Below are 19604 nucleotides of genomic sequence, written 5' to 3' on the forward strand. Positions count from 1 at the left end.
AAGGTCTGGCCTTGGGGGAAAGGTGCCAAACCCATGCCCAAGAGGAGGGTAAGCATGAGATGGCAACAGCTCTGCCACCCACCCTCCCCAATTACCTCTGTAATGAAAACAATAAAGAACCTCCATCTCTCAATCTCTCTCTCCCCTCCCTTTCCACCATATCATCAATCGTATTTATTGAGCGCTTACTGTGTGCAGAGCACTGTACTAAGCGCTTGGGCAGTACAAATTGGCAACATTGGCACCATATAAAGAGCACTAAGAAAAAATGTGGCTTAGGGTTAAAAAGGGCAGTCGCGATTGACTGTGGTTTCCTTCTTCAGTTAAATTTCCCCGTTCCAACTACCATATTGTCTACATAGTCGGCCGATGAGATGCTTCCCTCCCTTGGACGTTTGATTTTAATGCAGCGCAATATTTTAATTAACAAAATGAAATGCTTCAGGCAGGGGCTAGACTTCCACTTGGCTAGATGCTGGTACGAAGCCATGAGAAGCTGAAATAGTTTCCCAACTGAAATCACTCACAGAAAATGCTCTAATAAAAAGAATCTTTCATTTGACCGAATACGTAAAGCTATATAGTGTGTCTGAAGACGGTTCTTAAATAAACTCCAAGTCCCCAGAGGGTGAGATAAGAAGCCCGAGGAGCTCATGCACAGAACAGCAAATGACGGCATCTCCGGAGATGGGATGACTCTCTTTTCCCGGCCCAGATCATCATCATCATCAATCGTATTTACTGAGCGCTTACTATGTGCAGAGCACTGTACTAAGCGCTTGGGAAGTCAAAATTGGCAACCTATAGAGACAGTAGTCCCTACCCAACAGTGGGCTCACAGTCTAAAAGGGGGAGACAGAGAACAAAACCAAACATACTAACAAAATAAAATAAATAGAATAGATATGTACAAATAAAATAAATAAATAAATAAATAAATAAATAAAATGTGAGGAATGCCCCACTGACAAGGCAGGCCAGCCCCCTGCCCAGGATGAACTTTTAGACTGTGAGCCCACTGTTGGGTAGGGACTGTCTCTATATGTTGCCAACTTGTACTTCCCAAGCGCTTAGTACAGTGCTCTGCACACAGTAAGCGCTCAATAAATACGATTGATGATGATGATCATCATCAGGCCCACCGTGGGCAGAGACCAGGGCTGGTGCTTTGCGGACGTGGGCCTTTCTTTTTTTGCTTTTGATGGTACTTGCTGAGGCTTACTATGTGCTAAGCACTGAACCGAGTACTGCGGTAGACACAAGATTACCAGGTTGGACCCAGCTTCCGTCCCACATGGCCCCGTGGTCTACATCGGCGGAAGGAAGATTCAATCCCCATTTTTCAGGTGAGGTAACTGAGGCGCAGAGCAATTAAGTGACTTGCTCCGGCTCCGTGACTTTCTTGTTTTCTCACTTCTCTGTGCCTCAGCTTCCTCGACTGTAGGGAAGCAGAGTGGCCTAGTGGAATAATAATGGCATTTATTAAGTGCTTACTATGTGCAAAGCACTCTTTTAGACTGTAAGCCCACTGATGGGTAGGGACTGTCTCTATATGTTGCCAATTTGTACTTCCCAAGCGCTTAGTACAGTGCTCTGCACACAGTAAGCGCTCAATAAATACGATTGATGATGGTCTAAGCGCTGGGGAGGTTACAAGGTGATCAAGTTGTCCCACGGAGGGCTCACTTAATCCCCCATTTTTCAGATGAGGGAACTGAGGCGCAGAGAAATTAAGTGACTTGCTCCGGCTCTGTGACTTTCTTGTTTTGTCACTTCTCTGTGCCTCAGTTTCCTCGACTGCAGGGAAGCAGAGTGGCCTAGTGGAATAATAACGGCATTTATTAAGTGCTTACTATGTGCAAAGCACTGTTCTAAGCGCTGGGAAGGTTACAAGGTGATCAAGTTGTCCCACGGAGGGCTCACTTAATCCCCCATTTTTCAGATGAGGGAACTGAGGCACAGAGAAATTAAGTGACTTGCTCCGGCTTCGTGACTTTCTGGTTTTGTCACTTCTCTGTGCCTCAGTTTCCTGGACTGTAGGGAAGCAGAGTGGCCTAGTGGAATAATAATGGCATTTATTCTAGACTGTGAGCCCACTGTTGGGTAGGGACCGTCTCTATATGTTGCCAACTTGTATTTCCCAAGCGCTTAGTCCAGTGCTCTGCATACAGTAAGCGCTCAATAAATACAATTGATTGATTGATTGATTAAGTGCTTACTATGTGCAAAGCACTGTTCTAAGCGCTGGGGAGGTTACAAGGTGATCAAGTTGTCTCACGGGGGGCTCACTTAATCCCCCATTTTACAGATGAGGTAACTGAGGCTCAGAGAAGTGAAGTGGCTTCATTCATTCATTCAATCGTATTTACTGAGCGCTTACTGTGTGCAGAGCACTGGACTAAGCGCTTGGGAAGTCCAAGTTGGCAATATATAGTGACGGTCCCTACCCAACAACGGGCTCACAGTCTAGAAGGGGGAGACAGACAACAAAACAAAACACGTGGACAGGTGTCAAGTCATCAGAACAAACAGAATTAAAGCTAAATGCACATCATTAACAAAATAAGTAGAACAGTAAATATGTACAAGTAAAATAAATAGAGTAATAAATCTGTACAAACATATATACAGGTGCTGTGGGGAGGGGAAGGAGGCAGGGTTGGGGGGGGATGGGGAGGAGGAGACTTTAGGACTTGCCAAAAGTCACACAGCTGACAACTGGCGGAGCTGGGATTTGAACCCATGACCTCTGACTCCAAAGCCCGGGCTCTTTCCACTGAGCCACACTGCTTCTCCTGTGGAAAAGCAGTGCTCTGCACACAGTAAGCGCTCAATAAATACCATTGATGATGATGATGATGATGGAAAGAGCACAGGTCTGGGAATCAGGACCTAGGTTCTAATCCTGTCTCTGTCACGCTTCTGCTGTGTGACCTTGGGCAAGTCACACCTTGGGCAATCACTTATCTTCCCTGTGCCCTAATTACTGTATCTGTAAAATGGGGATTTAGACTGCGAGCCCTTTGTGGGACAGGGACTGTGCCGGACCTGATTATACTGTTGTTACCCCAGGGTTGAGTATAGTGCCTGGCACATAGTAAGCACTGAACAAATACCATTAAAATAACCTGTAAAATGTGGATCTGTTCTATCTCCTATTTAGACTGGGATCCCTATACGGGACAGGAACTAATAATAATGATGGCATTTTATTAAGTGCTTACTATGTGCGAAGCGCTGGGGAGGTTACAAGGTGATCAGGTTGTCCCACGGGGGGCTCACGGTCTTAATCCCCATTTTACAGATGAGGGAACCGAGGCCCAGAGAAGTGAAGTGACTTGCCCAAAGTCCCATAGCTGACGGCTGGCGGAGCCGGGATTTGAACCTATGACCTCCGACTCCGAAGCCCAGGCTCTATCCGCTGAGCCACGCTGCTTCTCTGGGTCTGACACGATCAACTTGAATTTTTCCCAAGAACAGTGCTCGACGCCTAGTAAGCGCTTAACGGAAAATACCGTAAAACAAGCAACAAACAAATTTGCTCTCGGTCACACGGCAGACTGGGGGTGCGGCCAGAATTAGAACCCAGGGCCTCTGATTCCCAGGCTCACGCTCCTTCCACGAGGATATGCTGCTTCCCTACCACAGAGACTTTTGGCCCATTACTAGAGGATAGTATGGTCAAGGCAAGGCCGAACTGACGCTGCGGTTGCGGTCCTTTGAACACGGCCCCCGGAGTTTCTATCTGGGAGGGAAAGACCCCATTTGGAAGGGGGTCTTCTTCCCCTAGACTGTGACCTGAGGGCCAAAAACCATGTCGGAATTCATGTCTGCACAAGCTCAGTGGAAAGAGCACGGGTTTGGGAGTCAGCGGTCACGGGTTCAAATCCAACTGTCAGCTGTGTGACTGTGGCCAAGTCACTTCACTTCGCTGGGCCTCGGTGACCTCATCTGCAAAATGGCGGTGAGCCCCCCGTGGGACAACCTGATCACCTTGTAACCTCCCCAGCGCTTAGAACAGTGCTTTGCACATAGCAGGCGCTTAATAAATACCAGCACCGTTCATTCATTCAATCGTATTTATTGAGCGCTTACTGTGTGCAGAGCGCTGGACTAAGCGCTTGGGAAGTCCAAGTTGGCAACACATAGAGACGGTCCCTACCCAACAGTGGGCTCACAGCCTAGGAGGGGGGGACAGAGAACCAAACAAAACATGTTAACAAAATAAAATAAATAGAATAAATATGCACAAATAGAGTAATTAATTCGTACAAACATATATACAGGTGCTGTGGGGAGACAAGTGGCAGAAGTGGGATCAGAACCCAGGACCTCTGACTCCCAAGCCCGGGCTCCCAACACCAAAGCCACGCTGTGTCTCCTTCATTCAAGCGGCACCTAATAGGTGCTTCACAGATGCCCTTCATCATCATCATCATCAGTCGTATTTATTGAGCGCTTACTATGTGCAGAGCACTGTACTAAGCGCTTGGGAAGTACAAATTGGCAACACATAGAGACAGTCCCTACCCAACAGTGGGCTCACAGTCTAAAAGGGGGAGACAGAGAACAAAACCAGACATACCAACAAAATAAAATAAATAGGATAGATATGTACAAGTAAAATAAATAAATAAAGAGTAATAAATATGCCCTTATCATTCACTCATTCATTCAATTGTATTAACTGATCGCTCCCTGTGTGCAGGGCGCTGTACTAAGCGCTTGGGAAGCACAAGTTGGCAACATAGAGAGGCGATCCCTCCCCAACAATGGGCTCACACTCATGGTAGCCCACTCATCATCATTCTTCCCAGCACTGAATACACGGCTTGGCAGACAGCAGGCACTCGTTACTCCTCTCTGAATGGCGAGATTAAAAATGGGATATTTTATTTGTGGATCGTCCTCAACCTATTCCTCAACTGCACCTGTATATATATATATATATGCTTGTACATATTTATTACTCTATTTATTTTACTTGTACATAGCTATTCTATTTATTTTATTTTGTTAGTATGTTTGGTTTTGTTCTCTGTCTCCCCCTTTTAGACTGGGAGCCCACTGTTGGGTAGGGACTGTCTCTATACATTGCCAATTTGTACTTCCCAAGCATTTAGGACAGTGCTCTGCACATAGTAAGCACTCAATAAATACGATTGATGATGATGATGATGATGGGCAAAATGTGCTCGGCCCCAGCTTCCAAATCCCCGCTCGTGTGTGCCAGCCCTGCCGCGTGACTGCGAGTGTCCATCGGCCGCAGTTTTGACTAGGGCTGGTCTGAGGGTGCCCCAAAATGCAACTTGAATGCAACTGCAATAAGACAGAGTTTAGTTACCCTGTAAGCTCGTGGTGGGCAGGGAAGGTGTCTGTTTATTGCCCTCTGCACATGGTAAGAGCTCAATAAATACGAATGACTGACTGACATGCAAGGTCTTCTGAATGTAAAGGGGATGAAAATAGGAACGGAAAAGACCGGCTCGGGCTTCTAGTCGAGATGATAATTTTGGTGACGAGGATCAATCAATCAGTCAATCATACTTATTGAGCGCTTACTATGTGCAGAGCACTGTACTAAGCGCTTGGGAAGTACAAATTGGCAACATATAGGGACAGTCCCTACCCAACAGTGGGCTCACAGTCTAAAAGGGGGAGGATGATTTCAGGCACCCCCAGGCAGGGAAATGGACCGCAAAGAGGGCCCTCCCAATACAACAATCCTAGGATTAGGAGGAGAACATTCAAACCTGACCAATCTTCCCAATAATAATAATGATAATGGTATTTGTTAAGCGCTTACTATGTGCCAGCCACTGTTCTAAGCAATCATCATCATCATCAATCGTATTTATTGAGCGCTTACTATGTGCAGAGCACTGTACTAAGCACTTGGGAAGTACAAATTGGCAACATATAGAGACAGTCCCTACCCAACAGTGGGCTCACAGTTTAAAAGGGGGAGACGGAGAACAAAACCAAACATACTCACAAAATAAAATAAATAGAATAGCTATGTACAAGCAAAATAAATAGAGTAATAAATATGTACAAACATATATACATATATACAGGTGCTGTGGGGAAGGGAAGGAGGTAAGATGGGGGGATGGAGAGGGGGATGGAGAGGGGGACGAGGGGGAGAGGAAGGAAGGGGCTCAGTCTGGGAACGCCTCCAAGCAATGATCGTAGGAGGGAATCCAGGAGCTACTGCTGTAGCAGTAGTAATGGAAACAGAAGTAATGAAACTAAACTGAGCCTGCACTGGGTGAAATGCCTCCAACTGGGCATCTGGGTACCTCAGAAGCACGAGACATGCCCTGCTCGCAAGGCGTTTGTACTCAAGTGGGTGAGGGGGCCCAAAGCGGAGGCCGGAGGCTGTGTTGTGAAAGGGGAGAATCAAACTGAATAACATTTTGCTGTTTAGGTTGCTTCATTCAAAGGTCCTGGAGGGTGACGGTGGAAAATCTGAGTCACTGAGATTCATTGGCTCATCCAAGGGCAAACGGAGACGGTAAAAGGGCGGCAGAGCTGGAGATATATCGCAGGTCTCTGGACTCTCAGCCCACCCCTTCGCTTAGTTCCCAACAGAATGCACAGCTGGCTGTGAAAGTTGGTTATATTGCGAGACAACCCACTAGGGAACTCTTTGAAATGCACGGTTTCAAGGTTTTCTAACTAAAACAACCTCCCTTTACACTGCCTAACTTCAACAACTGACTTTTTATTAAATGTGCAACAGTGCACTGGTCAACCCAAGATGCAAAGACAGAGCGTCTCAAATTTCAGTTGCAATCAACTATGCCCTAGTGACAAAATAAAATCCCCAAACCCGCCGCCCTTTGGGCTGATTCCCCCTCTGCCCCGTCTCGTTCTGGTCGTTGGCAGGAGAAGGCTGACTCTGGGTCTCTCTGCCAGCCACCCGCCTGGGGCAGCCCCTCCATTTAGAAATATCTAGGGCCGAGTTGTCTATTTTGTTGCCAGTTCCAAACCTGATTACGACACGGCTGTTTAAAACTTGCCGTGTTGTGTCAACGCCAATGAGGCATTTGGGGCACAGCAGCTGATTTTAAGGACCTTAATTCGATGGGGTTCGCACGAACCATAAAGCCCAAAGGCTAACTCTCAGCGCAGTCGTAAAAACAACCTTTCCACCTCCAGTCCGAACAGGCAAGGAGGAACTGCACACGTACCAGGAAATTTGGCCGGGGCTGAGGGTGTTCACTGGGGAAAGCTAACTTGGCGTTTAAAGGTTTCTGACACCTGACGGTATGGAAGGACGTGGCTTAAAACAACCCTTGCACACTGGGGGCTCCGCGGGCTCAAAAGCCTGGATGTGACAGGACCACCTTGGAGGGTGCCCGACTACGTGGGGGCTCGGGGAGGCTCGGATGGGCCCACTGGGACAATTCACGCCAGCCTGCAGCTGCCATGCTCTTTTCCGTGAGGTGAGTCAAGTCAGGACACGTTAGGAACTGACACGACATCGAATTTCAGTTGAATTTTGGGGTGGCAATGCTTTCCCCTTGTTTTCTGGAAGGCTACGCCAACAGCACGGAGGCAACTGGGCCGAGAGCACCGGCCTGGGAGTTGGGGACCTTGGCTTTTCGTCCCGTGTCTGTGCCCTTGGGCAAGTCACTTCATCTCGCTGGGCCTCAGTTTCCTCATCTGAAAAATGGAAGTAAGATATCTGGTTTCCCTACTTCTGAAACTGCAAGCCCTGCACAGAACCGGGACTGTGTCTGGTATGATTATCTTGTAGCACTCAGCACACTGCTTTGACACACAGGATGCAATAATGATAATGATAACAATAATAATGATCATAATAGTTGTTGGCCTCACGCCCTGGGGCATTTCTTAGGCTCTGTGGGGAGACGGTGCCAGTAATTTGGAAGCGACTGCAGAACAAAACCAGCCACGGGACTACTCACAAGACAAAAAACACCAACAGGCACTCATGATTAGGAAGCAAAGGCAGAATGATCTTCTAGACTACAACCTCCTTGCAAGCAGGGAATTGCGTCTACTAACTCTACTGTACTCCCTAAGCACTCAGTGCTCTGCTCTGCACAGAGTAAATGCTCAAAAAACACCTCTGCTTGATTGTTTCCACTAAGGCAAAGCACCTTGACCTGCCAGTGTTGGATGCTTGGGGAATTCTAAGCAGATCTTTGCAGCAAAGCCCACATGAAGCAACAAAAACCAACATTTAATGACAAATTGCACTGCCTTCTTCTTCTTGTGGATATTAAAAGCCTTCTCAAAATAGAGAGAAAGAGAGAGAGAGCGTGTGTTATGTGTGTGTATCATGGATGCAAAGCTTTTGGTGCAATCTGATGTGAATAAGAGCACTAAATCAAGACGACTGGAAGCTGTAAGCACCCCCAGTCCCAACTGTGGGTTCTTGCCCCAAGGCACTTTCTACAATAGAAAGTTTGGGGCATTTGAAGAATCATGGCTTTGCTTACCTTGAACCATGAGCAAAGGCTCCCGGCCACCTCCATGAGCCAGCATCTCCCTGCGGTAGCGCTCACCCATAGCCCTGGAAGAACAGAAAGAGAACATTTCAGCCGCTGACATTCGCACCCAGCTGTCCTCGCTGTCACGGACTCCTCAAGCTTCTCCCTAGAGAAGCATCATGGCCTAATGGATAGAGCAGGGGCCCATGAGTCGGAAGGACCTGGGTTCTACTTCCAGTGCTGCCATTTGTGTGCTGTGTGACCTTGGGAAAGTCGCTTAACTCCTCTGGGCCTCAGTTACCTCAGCTGTAAAATGAGAATTAAGATTTTGCACCCCGTGTGGGATGTGGACTATGTCCAACATTATTACCTTGTACTGACCCCAGCACTTCGTACAGTGCCTGGCACATAATAAGCACTAAAAAAGTACCATAAAAAAAACTCAACCCTGACCTACAGCAGGTCAACATTGTCCCTAAGACAACTCCTGCTTCTTCAGTTTCTTTTCTCAAATGCCTGTTCTGATTTCAAATTTCTCCACTTAAACCTGAACCGTTCTCGGAGTGCCAGCCCATCACGGGACAAGAAACCTGCTCTGATTGTCACCTGTATCCTCTCCCAGTGATTAACGCAGTGCTCTGCACACAGGAAGCTCTTAAGAAACACTACTACTACTACTACCCACAACATTCATTACAAATTCAGTAGTCTAAGCTCCCTATTCTTGAAGAAGACCAGAGTATTTGTAAGCGCTCTAGAGCTGTGTGATCGAAGAGGCCATGATCAATGTTCCCACAGAGTTCTCTGCTAAACATAGTGTTTTACAAAGGACTATCAATCAATCAATCAATCGTATTTATTGAGCGCTTACTGTGTGCAGAGCACTGTACTAAGTGCTTGGAAAATACAAGTTGGCAACATATAGAGACAGTCCCTACCCAACAATCAATCAATCAATTGTATTTATCGTATTTATTGAGCGCGTACTGTGTGCAGAGCACTGTACTAAGCGCTTGGGAAGTGCAAGTTGGCAACATATAGAGACAGTCCCTACCCAACAGTGGGCTCACAGTCTAGAAGGGGGAGACAGAGAACAAAACAAAACATATTAACAAAATAAAATAAATAGAATAGATATGTACAAGTAAACAGAGTAATGAATATGTACAAACCCCTGCCTGGCAGCCCCTCACCAACAGCCAACAGTAGTGGGGGAGCCAGAAATAGAGAGGCATTAGCGCACCCACCCCAACTGGCCAACTTGTACTTCCCAAGCACTTAGTACAGTGCTCTGCACACAGTAAGCGCTCAATACATACGACTGACTGAATGAATGAGACTAGTCAACCAAAACCCTACAGTTCCTTAAACAGTGATCCATAATTCGAAAACGTTCCCTTTATGGTATCCTTGGCAAGATTTCGATCATAAATCATGTTATTAATTTTCTCTCTCCCCGGGTAGAGAAAGCTGACCTTTGACGGTGATGATGCTCCTGATGAGGACCAAGGAGGGGTTGGCGATCCCTTCCGTCCCGGGTCACAAGAGGCCCAACCCCTGCTGCTCTACTGCATTTGCTCTGCAAAGAGCCAGACACCGTTTTTGCCTCTCCCTCTTGGTGCCCCGATCTTTCCAAAATCTCTGCTCCCAAACTGCCATGCCATTTCTGACTGCTGCAGGGTAAGCTAACCTGTCTTCTACTGTCGCCACAGCCTTCCAAATGCCCTCAGCTACGCCATGGCACTTGAGCTTTGGTTTCACTGGGTCTTTAATGCATATCTCCTGTCCATCCTGTTTTGGGCTACCCCGTTGCAGCTCAGCAGGGAGCCGCTCTTTGGGTATCCAATGGAGGCCTACTGTTTAGGCGGATGGGTTTGAGCTGATGTGACTTTGGTGACCGGACTGAGCTGAACTCCAGGACCTGTTTGTGACTCCTGTGGTGACTGATGGATATTCAGACCAAACTGAAGCCCCCTAAAGTAGTGAGCTCTGGTCGGCCCACCCCACACCATGGGAGCCCAAGAAATGTTTTTCATGGTGATACTATCAGTGATGATTCCATCCAATCTTCTGATTACTCATTGTTTCTAAATGCCTGGGGCCATGGGAAAGGATTTTTGAAAACTGAAGTATTTCATTTCTATCAGTCCCCTCAATCTCCCCTTCAGAGAATCCTAGCAGACTTCCTCATCCGGAACTATGGGCCTTTCCCGGCAGCAGTTTGTATTTGCCTAAATGTCAGATTTGCAGAGCTCTCGGGAGATACCATCTGTTCCCGATGAGGTGGCGGGATCTAGTTCGCTTATTTGATCCTCAACCCGCTCTGGGCTCATTCCAGCTCCTCTGACAGGTCCGGTTGCCGCCAAAGAAAACCAACACGGATGTAGGGAGCTTTCTTTTCATCTTCCTCAGTAACAATCAGGTTAGAGGAGTCTTAGGCTACTTTCTCCGAAGGCACAATTACACTGTGATCACCAAGTGGCTCCACTTCCCTAATTGGCTTCCATCTTTTGATATATTTAAAGAATGGCTAAGTTTTCACTTTGGTGTCCCTTGTAAAGTGCTCTTCAAACTTCTCTTTGGCCTCCCTGATTTCCTGCTTTCACCTGAGCCCCGACTCAATTTATGGGCTGCCCTGCTCTCCTCGCAAGGGTACACTTTTCCATCTTTAAAGACTGGCTTTTTTCCTTTGCCAGTTACCGTAGCGGGTTCCCGTTTGATCGTGCTGCTTTATGATTCTGTGGGATTCATTTCACCCGAGTTTCTAATATGGCGAGAGCCTCCGGGCTTCTCCCAGGCTTCTTGTTGTGGTAGTTCTTTCGTCACTGAGGAGAATTCTGAAAGCTATTGCCCGGGTTGCTTTAGGGCATGTTAGTCAGCTTCGGGAAGCTGCTTCAAGCACGGCCAAGGCCATTCACGCCTGGAGAGTGGTGACCTGGGTTTCGTGTGGTGAGGAGCTTCGGGGAAGGGAGGAGAGGTGACAGGGAGGAAGGAGGGGTGGCCCTGCTTTCTCGGCGTTGATTGAAAAGTGAAAGCTGTTCCTCAGGAATACTCGTGGTGCAACAAGGAAAGGTGAGGGAAAGGGACATTTGGGGCAAAACCCTCAAGAAATAATGTCAGTTCACAGACTGTGAAGACCCTCAGCTCCTCCCTATCCTCACCCCCAGTGGGATGGCAGGGTCCAGGCCACCGCTCTTCTCAGGCAAAAAACTGGCGTGGCTCCAGGGCGCAGTTAGACAATCTAAAAATCCCAGCTCTTTCACTTACCTGTTGTGCGACCACAGGCAAGTCACTTAACTTTTCAGGGTCTCGGTTTTCTCTTCTGTAAAGTAGGGACTCGATACCCGTTCTCCTTACTTAGACTGTGAGTTCCATGTGGGGCAGGGACTGTGTCTGACCTGATTATTCTCTATCTAGCTCAGTGCCTAATTCATACAGTGCTTGGCCCATAATAAGCATTGACCGAATACCATGTCTTTCTTATTAACAATCACACGGATGTGGACATGAAAAGGAAAGCAGCTTGGTCTACTGGACAGAGCACAGGCCTCGGAGTCGGGAGACCCAGGTTCTACTACGAGCTCTGCCAACGGTTATCTCCTGTGGGACTTCACCTCTCTGGGCCTCTCTTTCCGCATCTGTAATACGGGAATAAGACAGTCACTCTCCCTTTCTTTTAAACTAGGAGTTCCGTGTGGGATAGGGACTACGTCTGATCTGATTATCTAATATCTAACCCAGCATTTAGCACGTTTGTAAGCCCTTACTAAATACCAGAATGATTATTATAATTCTTATAGGAGAGAGGATGTACTCGGTTGAATGGCAGACAAATCCTTGACTCCTCTGATCTTCGGGGCTCACTCAGATCACCTCAACCATTCCCTCTTCTGCCTTTTCTACACACTAATGCTTTCTATAGCTCTGTCATGACAGAGATGTCCCGAATCCTCACGAGGAAAGAGAGTTCATGATCCTTATACTATGGCATATAGATCTGGGGAAGTAATTTCACACTCACAGCTTCACACTAATTTCAGGGAAGAGAGGCCAGTTCGCACAATACTTTCTTTTCAAATGAAGGCTCATGCCAGCTTAGCAGAGAACCCTGTGGGAACATTTATCATGGCCTCTTCAATCACACAACTCTAGAGTGCCTATAAATACTCTCGTTTTCAAGACTAGGGAGCTTAGACTACTGAATTTTCTTGCCAATTTCGGTTTTTCCTCAGCCTCCTGTCGACGACCAGTTGTGCAACTCCCGGCAGAAAAGGGAATTTCCTGCCTGAAACTCTCGAGGCAAGCCGGCAGCCTCGTACCTGTTGAAGGGATCACGCACAAAGCAGCGTTTCCACACCATGGAGGCCACGGCCCGTGACATGAGGTAGGAGTAGTATTTGGCTCCGTATCCCACAAGGTGGCTGAACCTCAGCTGCCAGGCCTGGAATGGAAAGGAGAAAGAAAATCAGCATTTCCCTCCCCCTTCTCCAACTTTACGGTCCAGGGGAGAAGAGAAGTTTCCAAGTATGGAGCGCTCCACAAAGATTGCATCCTTGAAGACTAGATCAATCATTCTAACAAGGATTTCCAGTTTTTCGACTGTGAGATGTTTGCACTGTATAAATACGGGGCTTTAGGCTTTGAAGAGGAAGACTCCTCCCAAGTTCCTGTAATTTTTTGGATTACACCAGCCCACAGTTCTGGGATGTTTCAGACAGATAACTACAATGTACATCAGTCTCTATTTACCTAGAGGAAATTAAGTTCAAGGTGTTCGCTTTCTTACTATTCACTAGCTTGGCAGAACACAGAGATTTAATATTACAAGAATACTTTTTGCCTGAGTCACTTTTCATTTGGGTCAGTTTTCCAAATTCTAATACTTTCCATGCGTTTACCGTGATGAAGTTTTATGAGGTAAAGCTGAAGGCCCGGAGTGAGGTAGGAGAGAGGACAAGTACAACAGAACTGAAGCACCTCCCAGACAGAAATGTTAGCGACTAAGCCCCTAAATTTCTGAAGAGAGGTGCCCCCCGCCCAGCACTACCTCTTCCCACTCTATAATAATAATAATAATAATAATAACAATGGCATTTATTAAGCACTTACTACGTGCAAAACCCTGTTCTAAGCGCTGGAGAGATTACAAGGTGATCAGGTTGTCCCACAAGGGGCTCACAGTCTTAATCCCCATTTTACAGATGAGGTAACTGAGGCCCAGAGAAGTTAAGCGACTTGCCCGAAGTCACACAGCTGACAAGTGGCGGAGCCGGGATTTGAACCCATGACCTCTGACTCCAAAGCCCGGGCTCTTTCCACTGAGCCACGCTGCTTCGTGGCCACGGACTTGCTGGTCAGTCCCACTCTTGGCATGGGTCAGACTTCGCTAACCCCTGCACCCTTACAACACATGGCAGGATAGGAAGCTAGCCATCAACTGCAGAGACCACCTTTGTGATTTTGTGTAGAGAACGTGTTTTTCTGACTTCAACAAGGTCGCTTTGTAAGGAAATGATTCTCCTAACTGGCACTGAATCAGAAACTATTTGTTTCTTTTTTCTTCTGGAAAACAGGAATACCTAGGTCTCTTTTAGAGTGCTTCAAGCATTCCTTTTCCTCAATCTCTTTCTTTCCTCCATCTCTGGAAAATAGAGTGATTTAAAGTCATTTACCATCAAGTGTCACCCTTACTTTCAATGATGAGAGTATCTTCGAACCTCACACGTCTGCATACACCTGGGGGGCATACATTCACACGGTCCCAGAGTGGATTTTCTCCGGGTGAGCGAGTACAAAGCCAAGGCACCAAGAGTGAGAGTCTCTTGCAGCGGGTCACTTGGTCAGCTACAAGCCCAGCTGGAACTAGAGACCGGAGTGCCTTAAATTTCTGCAGAGCCCATAAAATCACGTAATTTCCTGAGTGGCTGAGGATGATGATTTTGCCATCATTCATTCATTCAATCGAATTTATTGAGTGCTTACTGTGTGCAGAGCACTGTACTAAGCGCTTGGAAAGTACAATGCGGCAACAGAGAGACAATCCCTGCCCACAATGGGCTCACAGTCTCTCGAACTGTCCCATTCTCCCATCCCAAGCAAGGAGGGCAGACCATCCTAAAGTCCTGAGCGCTTTGGTTCCATACAAGATGATGGGGCAAGGCTCTCCCTTGCTGACGCAGCAGCTACTCAGCCTGAAGGGGTGAGGACGAGGAGCTTGAGCAGATGCAAGACAGAATGAGAGATAGCAAATGCAACAGTGTGATGGGTTCTCCCGCCGTAATCCATCCTTTCTGCCACAGACACCCAAGAGACATAACACACTGGAGATGCATGTGGGTGCCTGCCTCTCTTGGCATTGGCACAGACTGCCTTTGGTGAAGTGGTGAATCTCCTCTTAGGCCTGGCAGGCGTAAGGGCTGGAGAAAGCAGAGATGGAGGTTTAAGGGGGAGAGTTCTGCAGCGGAAGGTGCAGTTTGGGTGGCCCTGACCTGCAGCGAGGCTGTTAGAAATCACCCACTTTCTGCTTGGAACCCCACTCGGAAGCCACAGAGCTGGTGGGGCCCGATCCCCTGATGGGGTCCCAGGGCAGACACCCAGAATAGGCACGTGTTTGAGGGGCTTTGCCTTTGGATCTGCCTCTCCTTGGTGATCTGCCAGGACAGGTTTGGTAGCCTCTGGAACCCAACACAGTATCGCACGGGGACGCAAGTCAGGCTTACTTTTGAGCTGAGTAGAGAGAGAAAGGCTGGCCCACTTTGAGACAGAGCAGTGGAAGTCGTGGCATTTGCTTTGTGCTAAGGAGACTACAAAGAGCCTTATCTTCATAAACTTAGAGATCCACGGTTCCTCACAGGCAACATCACAAAATGGGGTCTTTCTGAATTGCTGGGGGGCTTGGGGCTTGGGCCCTGACAAAAAAGGGCAGTAGTTGCCCTTGCATCATCATCAATCGTATTTATTGAGCGCTTACTGTGTGCAGAGCACTGGACTAAGCGTTTGGGAAGTACAAATTGGCAACATATACAGTGGGCTCACAGTCTTGCAGTAGTCCTCAAATTTATTGAGCACCCCCTGGATGCAAAGCACTGGACTAGCTACTTGGGAGAGTAGAAAAGAACCAAGATGGAGCTTCCCTGCCCTCCAGAAGCTTGCTACTTGTAATCCAGGGAAGAGGAACATTGTTCTAACCAGTTGGGACTAAACTGAGAACCTTATTGGGGGGAAGAAAATACACATTTTTAGGGTAACCCCAGCCTTTTGACTACCTTTGGCTCAACCACGAATTAAGGCATACATTTACTGGTGGCAGAGCCAGGAGGTCTTGGGACTCCCGGAGCCTGGGACTTTCCATACTGCTTGCTGAATGTTCCTTCCACCTGGCCCCCACCCTCCACTCTCCAGGAGTGTGTGGCTAGTATGGCGGGGGGGAGGAAGTGGGAGAAAGGGAGAGTTAAGGCACGCGTCTAGGGAGCAGTGTAGAGAAGATGATGGATCAGAGACATCTGGGCCAGGAGGGAGAAATAGCCCGGCCCCAGGGGTCCTGAAGGCTTATCGGCACCTGCAGCCACCCTTTATTTTGGTCACTGCCTCTAGACCCTTTTTTCCTCTGGAAAAAAGGAATACGGGTCACGGAATACGGGTGAGAGCTTGCTGGGAAGACCTTTTGGACTACACGAATGAATCCATATAGCCTTCAGCCCTTTGGAGAAAACAGACATGAAAATTCATGTTTCACACTGACGCGAGCCATCCGGGACTGTCACTGCATGGCTCGGAGATGTGTTTTTTAGCTGCTGAGGAGGGGGACATTCCAGCTTTCAAAGGCAGCATTGTCAGTAATATCGAAAGGTGTCAGGCCCAGGCACGCGCCTCTGAAAAGGCTGATTGGTCTCTCTCTTCCCTTGGCCTGCTCATGAACTGAGATCTGCAAAAGAGCTATATTTTAGTTGAAAATTGAATATTTCCCGAACACCTTAAAAATTACTTTCTCAGCTTCTTCTCATGCGGTGGGGCCTACTGTTTTTCAAACGGATTTCCTAACCCTACCGTTGAAATGCAGTTGAACTGTGTGCAATTCGGAAACGCCTCTTGCTCGCTGTTATATTTCTCGGGGCTCTGAACACGTTAACCGAAAGGGTGAACATGCCTCCCGGTCCAGGAAAACAGAATAGCCCCCTGCGTTCCCAAAGACATTCCAGGAGTTTGTTGAATTCCCGATTCCGGAGCCTAGCCCAGGGCTTATGATAACATGCCACCTGTAGGTCCTGTTGCTACCTGTCCTTCGTACAATGCGGCTGACAGAAATACGAGTGCGTGACGGATCATCTGAAATTAAGAACGTTGCTGCTTTCTATCAACATGCCATCAATCCTCCCTGATTATCTCGTCTGAAGGATTTCCAAAATTCCTGATGCAACGGCTTTCTGCAGCTCCCTGTGAAAAGAGACGGGGGCTGGATTGTGAGCGAACTTCCCCGGGAGGTCGGGGCGGCCGGCTGTGGCACCCACCTTCCGGCACTCGCACGGATTTTGGACTGTGAGCCCACTGTTGGGTAGGGACTGTCTCTATATGTTGCCAATCTGTACTTCCCAAGCGCTTAGTACAGTGTTCTGCACATAGTAAGCGCTCAATAAATACGATTGATGATGATGATGATGATGATTACCGATCACGGCGATCTGCATTGTCAACGTGGCCATGTGGCAACCAAGGCGGCACTCAGATATCACTGATCATGGTTACTACATGTTTGCACTGATTCAGCTTGTTGATATACATCTCAGCATCATCAATCGTATTTACTGAGCGCTTACCATGTGTAGAGCACTGTACTAAGCGCTTGAATGCCTTCCAGCTAAGCGTGTGGACGGTGGACGCTCACCCGCTCCGAATTCCCCGAGTGGAATCGGAATTCCAGAGAAGCAGTGTGTCCTAATGGATAGAGCACAGGCCTGAGTGTCAGAAGGACCTGGGTTCTAATCCCAGCTCCGCCACTTGTCTGCTGTGTCACCTTAGGCAAGTCATTTAGCTTCTCTGTGACCTCACAATAATAATAATAATAATAATGATGGCATTTATTAAGCGCTTACTATGTGCAAAGCACTGTTCTAAGCCCTGGGGGGATACAAGGTGATGAGGTTGTCCCACGTGGGGCTCGCAGTCTTCATCCCCATTTTACAGATGAGGGAACTGAGACACAGAGAAGTGAAGTGACTTGTCCAAAGTCACACAGCTGACAAGTGGCAGAGCCGGGATTTGAACCCATGACCTCTGACTCCAAAGCCCGGGCTCTTTCCCACTGAGCCACGCTGCTTCTCATGTATAAAATAGCGATTAAGACTGTGATCCTCAAGTGGGACATGGACCCGTGGCCAACCTGATTAGCTGGCATCTACCTCAGCAGTTAGTGCAGTGCCTGGAACATAATAAGTGTTTAACAAATAGTAATAATAAAAAAATTCCATGAGACGGGTCAACAGTGGCCCATGGGTTAGGAAGATCCAAATGCAAACGGCGAAGGCCTTGCAGCTCTTACTAGCAGTAGTTGTGGTATTTCCTCAGTATACCAGAAGTATACGATTCCCATTCCATGCCCGCGTGGAAGTTATAATAATAATAATAATAATGATAATAATGGCATTTATTAAGTGCTTACTATGTGCAAAGCATTGTTCTAAGCGCTGGGGTAGATACAAGGTGATAAGGTTGTCCCACGGGGGGCTCACAGTCTTAATCCCCATTTTACAGATGAGGTAACGGAGGCCCAGAGACGTTAAGTGACTTGCCCAAAGTCACACAGCTGACAATTGGCGGAGCCGGGATTTGAACCCACGACCTCTGACTCCAAAGTCCGGGCTCTTCCCACTGAGCCACGCTGCTCCTGAATGAATGAACTTCTGCCTCCCAAGGGCGGCCAGGAGTTCTGCCCATTAGAGCTTAGTACAGTGCTCTGCACACAGTAAGCGCTCAATAAATACGATTGATGATTAGAGTTCTTCCTGTGAGGGCATTAGAGTGCTGCTTTTCTCTTCCACCCTCCCCATCTGTTCCTCCTCAACACTGCCCTTTGGCTCACTCCTCTGGGGCTTTGTTTCTCTGGTTCCAACTGAGCTAGCCATACCCTTCTGCTTTAGGCCCTGCGTTATTCTTTGCTGTGCTTTGCTATCACTGAATTTTCTTTATTAACCTGAACTTTATTCCCCTTAAATAAAGGGCGAACTACGCGTTTAAGAGGCTACACCGTGGTTTAAAAGGGGAAAGTAAGTTGGGAAACGAGGTTGCCGAACAAACGTTAAACCATCACTTGCTCTACCGTGACGATCCGGCTTTTATTTGACAGAATTAGCTCTGTGAAATGATTGTTTAGACTGAGCTTTCACAGTAGGTGAAGCAGGCAGTACCCAAGGGGGTATAAATCACTTCCAAAATCGTTTGATTTCCCCCTTCGAGGGACCAGATCTTTGTTAATGCTCTGTGAAAGCTGGGTTCCCTCCTCACTCATCGCCAACAATTTTAAAGCTGCCTTTAGTTACTGGAAGACTCACTCAGAAGTGGAGAGAATGCCTGCATCATCGCCGGACTCGGAATCTGGGAGTTTTACAGACACGTGTACACACATACACACATTTTGAAAAGAAAGTCTGCCGAAAGGAAAGCAAACGTGAGCGATTGCCCCAAGCTACCCAAGGAACAAGAGGGGCTCTCCTAGACGGCTACACTGCCAGTCACACCGCAGAATAACACCTACAAGGAGCAGTGCCTCACTCAAAAACCTTTGCTTTTGAAATATCTGTCTCTCTCCTACTCAGACGATGGGAGCTTCACGCGGGGTGAGGGCTGCGTCCAATCTAATTAACTTCTATCTACCCCGGGGCTCGAAATAGTGTTTGCCACAAAGTAAACGCTTAACAAGTACCACAATTAATGTCACTGCCTTGGCAGGCGCTCTGCTACTCTCAGGGAATCAGTAGCCTAGCCAGGATATCATCATCAATCGCATTTATTGAGCGCTTACTATGTGCAGAGCACTGTACTAAGCACTTGGGAAGTACAAATTGGCAACATATAGAGACAGTCCCTACCCAACAGTGGGCTCACAGTCTAAAAGGGGGAGACAGAGACCAAACATACTAACAAAAT

At 47.6% G+C, this 19604-nt stretch overlaps 1 protein-coding gene across 2 annotated transcripts in view; it reads right to left on the reverse strand.

Annotated features, from left to right (window-relative positions):
- LOC119941409 (mitochondrial intermediate peptidase) overlaps positions 1-19604 on the reverse strand; it is a 94712-nt gene that overhangs the window by 13591 nt on the left and 61517 nt on the right. For both annotated transcript variants that reach the window (XM_038761833.1, XM_038761832.1), the window contains 2 exons: positions 12785-12906; positions 8475-8548 (listed from right to left, as the gene is read on the reverse strand). In XM_038761833.1, the coding sequence (XP_038617761.1) occupies positions 8475-8548; positions 12785-12906 (196 nt within the window). The remainder of the gene's footprint in view (positions 1-8474; positions 8549-12784; positions 12907-19604) is intronic.

This window comes from Tachyglossus aculeatus, chromosome 20 (assembly GCF_015852505.1).
Source record: "Tachyglossus aculeatus isolate mTacAcu1 chromosome 20, mTacAcu1.pri, whole genome shotgun sequence".
In the NCBI taxonomy this organism is placed as follows: domain Eukaryota; kingdom Metazoa; phylum Chordata; class Mammalia; order Monotremata; family Tachyglossidae; genus Tachyglossus; species Tachyglossus aculeatus.